The sequence below is a fragment of the Pangasianodon hypophthalmus genome, chromosome 4 (assembly GCF_027358585.1).
Source record: "Pangasianodon hypophthalmus isolate fPanHyp1 chromosome 4, fPanHyp1.pri, whole genome shotgun sequence".
NCBI lineage: Eukaryota > Metazoa > Chordata > Actinopteri > Siluriformes > Pangasiidae > Pangasianodon > Pangasianodon hypophthalmus.
This window is the reverse complement of record NC_069713.1, coordinates 32912836-32922684: the sequence shown is the minus strand read 5'-3', so window position 1 is coordinate 32922684 and position 9849 is coordinate 32912836. Positions and strand designations below refer to the sequence as shown.

At 38.5% G+C, this 9849-nt stretch overlaps 1 protein-coding gene across 1 annotated transcript; it reads left to right on the top strand.

Annotated features, from left to right (window-relative positions):
• Nucleotides 1-1506: 1506 nt before the first annotated feature.
• Nucleotides 1507-5919, top strand: LOC113540068 (uncharacterized; the record flags this gene model as incomplete). The annotated part of the gene is made up of 5 exons (XM_053233554.1): nucleotides 1507-1549; nucleotides 1666-2005; nucleotides 2455-2519; nucleotides 3305-3478; nucleotides 5624-5919. Coding segments are annotated over exons 1-5 (918 nt in total), but the record flags the coding sequence as incomplete, so codon positions are not given.
• Between the last annotated feature and the right edge of the window lie 3930 nt (nucleotides 5920-9849).

The window sequence follows — 9849 nt, the reverse complement described above, 5'->3', positions numbered from 1 at the left end:
CGGTTGAGTTCGCTCACTGCTGCTGGGGGTGGTCCCATATGGATGGCCTGAAGATCCATTTGGATTGCTGGGGATGGCGCCACCTGGGGGCTGTGGAGATGGCTTGGGGATCACATATGGGGAGCTGTACTGTAATGGCTTGGGACTGCGATTGCTGTAGTGGCTTTGGGGCTGCAGTTGCCATGAGCACCTTCGTACTCAGGACTCCACCAGTGGACAGTGGATAGTTTTTAACCAACCGGACTTCTTGCAAAAACTGTGATGAATTTACTGGTTGCACAGTTGCACTATTTGTCCATAAAGTACACAATAATAGAAGAGGAACACAAAACAGGTGTTTTCCTTATGGGAAAACTGTATCATGAAAATAACAGAATAACTATAACAAGGGACTAGACTGAGGCGAGGCAAAGAAAAGAAAACTCAACATGAAAACAAAAACCACTGACGCTGCAAATAACACACCAGCAGCCACACCAACTACACACACAATGCTGCACAACTAAGGAGGGAAAACACAGAACTTAAATAGGGAAACTAATTAGAGGAACACAAAACAGGTGAGCACAAACAAGGAAGGAAGTGGGGCAGACAACAAAAGAAGAATTTCAAAAAATGTGAGTAAGGGAGTCCTCTGGTGGTCTGGAGGGGAATTGTCCATGGTGGACGTGACGAACTGAAAATCTGCATAACTGAGAATTGTGCAAAATAAAAAACAAAATATAAAACACAATGTCCTCCACACAAGAAGGTTGGGTCTGCTTACACACACCAGCTCACAGTGCAGCAGCTGCAAAGGAAACAGAAACAAAGAGACAGAGACAAGCAACACTGCATGCAGAACCACACCAGTTAAGAAAGCACATTACCTGCCTGAAATGTAAATGATTTCAAATGACATGTACATGTTAGATCTACCTCCATCCATGTGGTATTTCAGTAACTACAGGGAATGGAGAAGTATTATGGCCCTGTAAAATGCCTTCAGGAGGCAGTAAATATGCTCAGAGCTCATTTACTCTTCATCTCAAGTGACATGTAAAACAGCATCAATGAAATCTACAATATTTACAGAGTCATAACATGAATTAAAGAGACCAGACACCAGACTTATTGTTTTTATGCCCATATATTAAGAAATGTAAACAGAAACATAACATGCTTTGGGGTGAGTAACAGCACAATAATAAACTAAAGCATTACTATAATGTCTCCATCTGAGCTTTTGTGAGGTGTACTTATGGTATCTACTTCTTAGCCCCATTCCAATACAGCTTATGTATGAAGCCCATCTGCCAGCCAAATGAATGATTTTAATGTCCTCAAATTAACACAATAATCTGATAGGCTACCTGTGCAGTATGAGAGGAAGCAGAGTTGTGATGAATAAATGAATAAATATGAGTGGGTGGAGCTACATGTAGAGACATCAGAGACAATCTCAAATACACAACACTGGCATTTATTTCTAAAGCTAGAGGTCTGAACTAAACACTCAGGATAACAATGTTACTCCTCTTCTTGCTTTTCTTCACTATTGCTGATATCGGTAAGTCATATACATTACACATGAAAATATACATGTTTACAATTAACAAGAACCACAATTTCCACTTTAATTTATTATTAATAAATGGTGATTCTATTATTATAATATTTTTATAGCAGAGGCTGCAGACAACAGCATTAAACCAGAAAAACCCTCCAGATCTGTAACTGAAGGCAGCAACATCACACTGTCCTGCACATATACTGGATCAGTTTACAGTCTCCACTGGTATCAACAAAAACCTGGATCAAGACCAGAGTTTCTGCTGCTGATTGATGAAGGCAGTGGACGTGTCACACAAGCTGAACCACCTCATCCACGATTGTCTATGAAACTTGATAAAATGGGAAAGAAAGTGGATCTGCTCATCTCCTCTGCTGCAGTGACAGACTCTGCACTGTACTACTGCGCTCTGACGCCCACAGTGACAGGAAACACAACTACACTGTACAAAAAGCACTACACATGACTGGAGCACAGCCATGCTTTTCTCACAAGATGGAGCTATTTACATCTTTACATTCACTTCTTCAGCTCTCTGTCTATGATGTCAGATTAACCATCATCTTTGCACCGATGAGACGGTAAAACCTTCACAAAACATCTGCAGTGACTGACTCTGTAGTGTACAGCTGTGTCATGGAGCCCACAGTGACAGCAAACCCAGATACATAGTACAAAGTGTTTCATATGACAGATTCATATTATACAAAGGGTTTTCTCAGTTCCTCATCACTGCTGCAGTTATAGATTTTCCCGAGCCGTCCCTATGGCCTGAGAATGTCATTTATCAATCCCAATAATCAGAGCTTCCTTTGTATGAGGAGTTGTTAGCTCAGCTACAACCTAGTCTGTTGGTTAACTGCTCATTATCTCCTTCTTGCACTGATCACTGACTTCTGAAGACCATGCTGTCAGGTTCCCCAGGACAGGAACATGGACCCAGTGGACACTGTGGATCAGAACCCCAGTAAGCACTCTGTTCTGGACATTCTTGCAGCATTACAGCTACAACATTACTGCTACATGTGATTTCTTTGCTCTATTCTAGTTTGATGGAATCTGAAAAACACACAGAAACAGAAACACAAAGCAGACTGTGTCAGATTGACTAGTTTTAAATGTTAGGTTTAGCAATGTAGAAACTAGTTTAAATTTAAATGGAACAGTTCCACTAGATGTAGAGACACCAATGATAACAAATATATCATGTGTAATTAAATTATTGACTGGTTTCATTTTTAAATTGTGATTTAATAATTGTATGATACTTATTTTATAATTAAATTATGTGAAATATATTGTTGTGATTATTAGCTTTTATTACAGTTCCTGCTCCTAGTTTGTGTTTTTGCTTAAAATATATTTAGGACAGTTTCTCCATGTGATGCTGAATGTAAAGCCAGGATGCTTCAGTAAGAATCAACAATCTGTCAGTAACATTGGTGACACTGTCATGTGACGCTGTGGGGCGGAGCTTCATCAACCTTTATGATGTTAACATATCAGAGTACAGAAAGAATATTTTCATTCAGCTAAGACCATTCATCATGTTCACTGTTATATTCATGTGTCTGTGGCTTTCACTAGGTGAGTTCTACATTGACTTTTTGTTCTTTCAGAAATATTAAGTGTTGAATTAGTGATTAATTATTCTGTGTGGTGTTAAGAAACATCAGAATGTGGGTGTGACTTATGTAGTTCTGGTTTGATTGTGTAAAGGTTAAAAACATTATGTTCTCTTCTCTATGACAGGTGACTCCATGGCAGATTCAATACAGCCACTTTCCCCTCGTGAAGTTGTAGATGAAGGTGTTAATGTTACTCTGTCCTGCAACTACACAACAAGTTATACAGGAAACAACTACCTGCACTGGTACAGACAATATCCAAAATCTAAACCTGAGTTCCTTCTTTATATTTCTGAACGTGGGGCTCTGAGTCCCAACAGACCCCCAAGAATGTCTGCTAAAGTTCCTGGAGATAACCGAGTGGATCTGCTCATCTCCTCTGCTGCTGTATCAGACTCTGCACTATACTACTGTGCTCTGCAGCCCACAGTGACAGGAAATCCAACTGCACTGTACAAAAACTTTAACACAGTTTTGTTCTACTGAAGGGAGATCAATAAGTTCAATAATAACAAAGTTCAGTAATTTACACCCCTTCAAACCCCTCCCCCCCCTCTCTCTCTCTCTCTCTCTTTATTGTTATTATACAGTTGTTCATTTTTATAAACACACAGTGAGAGAATGATTGGTGATGTAATGGTTGTTGTCAGATTCGAGTTTTGGAGGAAAAGAGTGGACCTGCTCCTTACATGGACTTTGATGTAATATCTTGTTATAAGTTTATGCTTGATTGCTTTGTGTGTGGCTCCCTTTCAGCTCAGTGATGTGTTTATTTGCTTCCTGTTCTCCTTCACCTTCTCAGTGATCTCATAAACCTGTACAATTGTAATTCAAACTGTGTCCCAAATAAATCTTTGGCCCTTGGAAGGGGAGGAAAATGGACAACTGCTGCTGCAGTGGAATTAAAAAGTTTGATAAAGGCAAGTTTGCTGTTAATTTAATACATGTATTATTTATTTTTCTCAAAAAACTAAGACTAAAAGTAAATGCAACTTTGCTGTCAAGAATAACATTGGCAACATTGAAATGAGAGGTACAGGGAAATGAACAAGGAAGAATTGGACATGTTTTAGACGTTTTCATAAAGTGCAATCTCATGTTTCAAGTATTTTAAGGTGATAGTCGCTAAAGTAAAAATGTTCTAATGGACTATTGGATACTAAAATTTAGAATTTCACATTTATAAGCCCACAAATTATAGTGAGTTTAAAATGTTATCCTTTTCCAACAAGATGGAGACAGTCAGCCTCATTACAGCACTACTTCTGCTGCAGAAGTGACACTCCAAGCTCTAATGGGGTACTGGCTAATCTGCCCCACCACAATTTTGTTCGAAATTCAAATTATCTTGTGGAAGTAATTGAATGAAAAGATTAGGGAAAATGTGCTAGTCTCTGTAATTCCACTAGAGGGCAAAACAGAGCAATAAACTCATCTACTGGCACATTGTGCTACTTTCACTCTGTAACTGTGTCTCTTTCCAAAAGAACCAGTTTAGAGGTTTCACAGTGACAGGAGTGAATACTTTGGCAATTACAACTTCCTGTTTGTACATTCAGAATAGAGCTTTCAGATAAATGCTGGTAAATGAACACATTTAAGTGGAGTGGTTGATGAAGTGAAGTGAAGTGACTTGTGGCCAAGTATGGTGACCCATACTCAGAATTTGTGCTCTGTATTTAACCCATCCAAGTGCACACACACCGTGAACACACACCCGGAGCAGTGGGCAGTGCCAGAGAGCAGTTGGGGGTTCGGTGCCTTGCTTAAGGGTCTCACCTCAGTCGTGGTATTGAGGGTGGGACAGAGTGCTGGTCATTCATTCACTCCCCCCACCTACAATCCCTGCTGGACCTGAGACTCGAACCCACGACCTTCAGGTTGCAAGTCCGACTCACTATCCATTAAGTCACGACTGCCCCGTGTGTTATTCATCACTAAACTGTTTTTTTTTTTTTGGCCCACTTGACATTAAAGTTACTGTAGTGTGGCCCATTATCTAAAATGACTTTGACACCACTGGTATAAAATATAAATAAAAACCTTTATTATCAGTAAGACAGTTTCCCCATGTGATGCTGAATGTAAAGCCAGGATGCTTCAGTAAGAATCAACAATCTGTCAGTAACATTGGTGACACTGTCATGTGATGCTGTGGGGCGGAGCTTCATCAACCTTTATGATGTTAACATATCAGAGTACAGAAAGAATATTTTCATTCAGCTAAGACCATTCATCATGTTCACTGTTATATTCATGTGTCTGTGGCTTTCACTAGGTGAGTTCTACATTGACTTTTTGTTCTTTCAGAAATATTAAGTGTTGAATTAGTGATTAATTATTGTGTGTGGTGTTAAGAAACATCAGAATGTGGGTGTGACTTATGTAGTTCTGGTTTGATTGTGTAAAGGTTAAAAACATTATGTTCTCTTCTCTATGACAGGTGACTCCATGGCAGATTCAATACAGCCACTTTCCCCTCGTGAAGTTGTAGATGAAGGTGTTAATGTTACTCTGTCCTGCAGATACACAACGAGTTATACAGGAAACAACTACCTGCAGTGGTACAGGCAATATCCAAAATCTAAACCTGAGTTCCTTCTTTTCATCACTCCAAGTGGATTTAAAACTGACCCTCTTCCATCACGTCTGTTTCCTAAAGTTGATAAAAATAAACGATTGGATCTGCTCATCTCCTCTGCTGCTGTATCAGACTCTGCACTATACTACTGTGCTCTGCAGCCCACAGTGACAGGAAATCCAACTGCACTGTACAAAAACTTTAACACAGTTTTGTTCTTCTGAAGGGAGAGCAAATGCAAAGTTCAATAATTTACACCCCTTCAAACCTCTCTCTCTCTCTCTCTCTCTCTCTCTCTCTCTGTTATCCTTCCTCTCTTTCTATCTGTTAATTTTGAGACAGTTTTGTTAAACTGAATGCAGATCAGCTGCTAATGTTCAATAATTTACATGCCTTTCGAGCTAGCAGACAGGAGCCCTGCTGTTTATTCTTTTCTTCTTTCTTTTTTTCTTTCTTTCTTTCTTTCTTTCTTTCTTTGAAAATGAACGTTTTTCATTTTCATAGACACACAATGAGGGAAAAACCTGTTTCGAGTTTAATTGGACTGTTTAGAGTAACAAATCTGTTATATGTTGGTCTGTGGCATTCATGTCTGGAATGATGAGACATTTAGGAAACTGACTCTTGGTGTTCTGGTAACATGGGGATTAAATGTTTGTTTAAAAAAGGGAGTGTCATGATATGAGATCAGTTCCTGCCATTCAGCTGTATTAAACACAGGATGGAAATTTGACCTTAGTAAAAAAAAAAAAAAAAAAAAAAAAAACTGGTGCATGAAGCTAACAGGCTCCTGTGTTTCATATTAATACACAACAAATAACAACAACAAAAGCTTAGGGAAGCCAAACTGACCCCAAAGCAGGGTTTAAATAGGCAGAACACAGGTGACCATAATGACTAATCAAACACAGGTGGAGATCATTAACCCAGCTATAACCTCACAGATCAAAATGCCAATGCGCTTCTCATTGCATTAATTATGGATAAGAAAGCAATTCTGTTGTTGTTGTTGTCAGATTTGAGTTGAAGTTGTTATGTACAGTATATTGTTATACGTTTATGCTTGAGTACTTTCAGGCTCCCTTTCAGTGTGTTTATATGTTTGTTTGCTTTCTGTTCTCCTTCACCTTTTAGCTGAGATTGTTGTTAATAAAATAATATATTTTTCTCAAAAGACTAAGAATAAAATTAAATGGAACTTAGCTGTCAAGACTAACAGTGGCACCATGACAGTATTCCACTCACAATACCCGCAGGAAATTACTGGTTTCCTTATACGATGCTGCCATCTAGAGTACATTATGAACACACTTCACTGAACATTGTCCCATTTTTGCCCCATAAACCCCAAATCATTCACTCTCTATTTATTTCTTTCCAGTTTTTACAATTAGTTACATGCATTTCTCAATACTGTGTTCACACTTTCAAAACAGCGGCCTATGTGGATTCAAAATTCATGAATTCTTTTCTCACTCAAAATCAACCTTCGGCAAAACTAAACAAACAAACAAACAAACAAATACTCACCAATTTAGCCAATTTTTCCAATTTATTCTTACCCAGGTGTTTTCTTTTTCACTTTGTTACCATCTATACAAAACGGGAAATCTTTGGGCCTATGAGTGTCATGGTCACGTACTTGGTAGGGTTGTTTTCTCACAGCTGCAAGGTTCCTGGTTTGATCTCCTCGTGTCCATCTGGGTTTCCTTAAGGTTCTCTGGTTTCCTCCCACCTCCTAAAAACATGCTCGGACTGGCTAAGATACAGTAAATTGCCCCTCAGCATGAATGTGTGTGTGTGTGTGTGTGTGTGTGTGTGTGTGTAGTGAGGTATTATCCAGGGTGTATTTCCAGGGTGTGCTGAGCTGCATGGTGGTAAAGCCAACTGTGTGAAGAGTTTCACAAAACTGAACAGAGTATTGAGAAATGTGTGTAAGTAATTGTAAAAAAAAATAAATAAATAAATAATAATAATAATAATAATAATAATAAAATAAATAAAACCTGGAATTTATTTTCTATCTTATTTTCTCAGATGGTAAAATTGCCCACGTCTTGGTAAATATCTCCAGGTCTTATAAATTATTTGTCTGTCTTGCATCTACTGCATGTTTGAGTTCTTCCCAAAGTAGCTCAGCGAGACTCACTGCAAAAACTGACATCTTAGTAAGTGAAAATATATTGAATATAGTCAGATTTAGTTATTCTAGTATTTCCTATTATAAAATTACAATTAACCAAATATAAGTTTATTAAACCTATTATTAGACATTATTACTCATTTCCAGCTTTATATTTTCATATACATTATATTTTTTTTACATATTACTTGTTCTATTGGAAGATAATTTTGCTTCTTTCTAGAAATAAATGCTTAAAATTAACAAAATTAAAGACTATTTCAAGCTTGAAATGAGTAAAATGTCTAGAACTAGGTTTTAGTAATCTTGTATTTGGTTTCTTGTAATCTTGTAATAGGAAATAGTAAATAATGGCCAGTCCACAACCTTCACTTTCTTCCTCTGCAGCCACTGAAGGGTTAACCTGACCTTGTGCTTTGGATCATTGTCATGTTGGAAAGTCAGTGTGCGCCCCAGATGCATCTGCCAGGATGATATACATTCAATTTTTATATATACGTACATTCATTCATATATATACTTTCAATACAGTCAATTTTTCTCCAAGATTTTCTGACAATGTGATGCATTCATCTTGCATTCACTTTTGCCTAAATTTCCTCCGCCACTGTGGCTCACACATCCCCAGAACAGCAGAGATCCACCTCCTTTCTTCATGGTAGGGCTGATGTGTTTCTCTTCATGGGCCTTGTTAACTCCTCTTCAAATATAGCATTTATGTTTACTAAGCTACTGTCCTTTATCATACCTAATAATCCTTTCCCTCTCTCTCTGTATCAAGCTGTACACATCCTCCTGCTGCCTGAACCTGACACACTTACACTGCTGTGGCTCCTCTCACCCTCCAGACCTGCCTGATTCATCCTGAAGCTCACCTGCCTCAGCTAATCCTACTTCTTCATCTGGAGCTTTCAGCACTTATGACCCACATTATGCTGTTGTAGATAACCTACAGATCTCCCAAACACTGCTACTGTCATAATCAAGACAGTAAATAAAGAGTTTTAAAGATGTCTTTTCCTCACCCCAGAACTCCTATTCACAATCTGATCATAAGGAATGTTCAGTATGCTTACAGTTAATGATCAATAACATTATTGATCATTGATCACAGTATCCGGTTCCTCTCCAGGTTTCTTCCTCATGTCATCTCAGGGAGATTTTTCTTACCACTGGGTTACTGAGGCATTGGGATACAGATCAGAAGGTTGTGAGTTCATATCCCAGCATTGTCAGGCTCCCACTGATGGGCCTTACAATAAGATCCTTCAACAGCTCAGATGCCTGAATTGTAAGTTACTTTGAATAAAAGCATCAGCTAAATGAGGGAAATGTGCAGGATGTTGATATAATATTCATGTAGAATTGTACTCATTTGAATCAGGGAAATTTAAAAGATAAATTCAGTCTCTTTTATTTCCTAGGTTCACATTTGTTCTTTTATTACTCTATACTTTATTCTGTTCAGGCTGGCAGTGGATCTGGAGAATATTCGGGAAACACTGGGCACGGGGCCGGAATACACCCTGAATGGGATTCCAGTCAACTGCAGTGCATCATATTCATTCACACATATTCCTACCTTCAGGGAGTTTATCTAAGCCAGTCCACCTCGTGGCATGTTTTAGGAGGTGGAAGGACATGGACAAGGATAGAACATGCACAGAAATGCCACATAGACAGTAACCTGAGCTTAGAATCAAACCGGGAACCCGGAAGCTGTGAGAAGACGCTACTCACTAATCCACCACTTTGTTTGGTTTTGGACTTATTTTTCTTAGTTTTGAAAAGGGTATGTGAAACATCAGCTGTAGATACACTGAGTTTTGTTGGAGGTTGAGTTTGATTGAGAAATGAATTCATGAATTTTGAAAGCTGAGTTTATTCAATGTTTTTTGTGTCATAGCAATGAAAATTGACACACAGTTCAGTCTACATATACGGC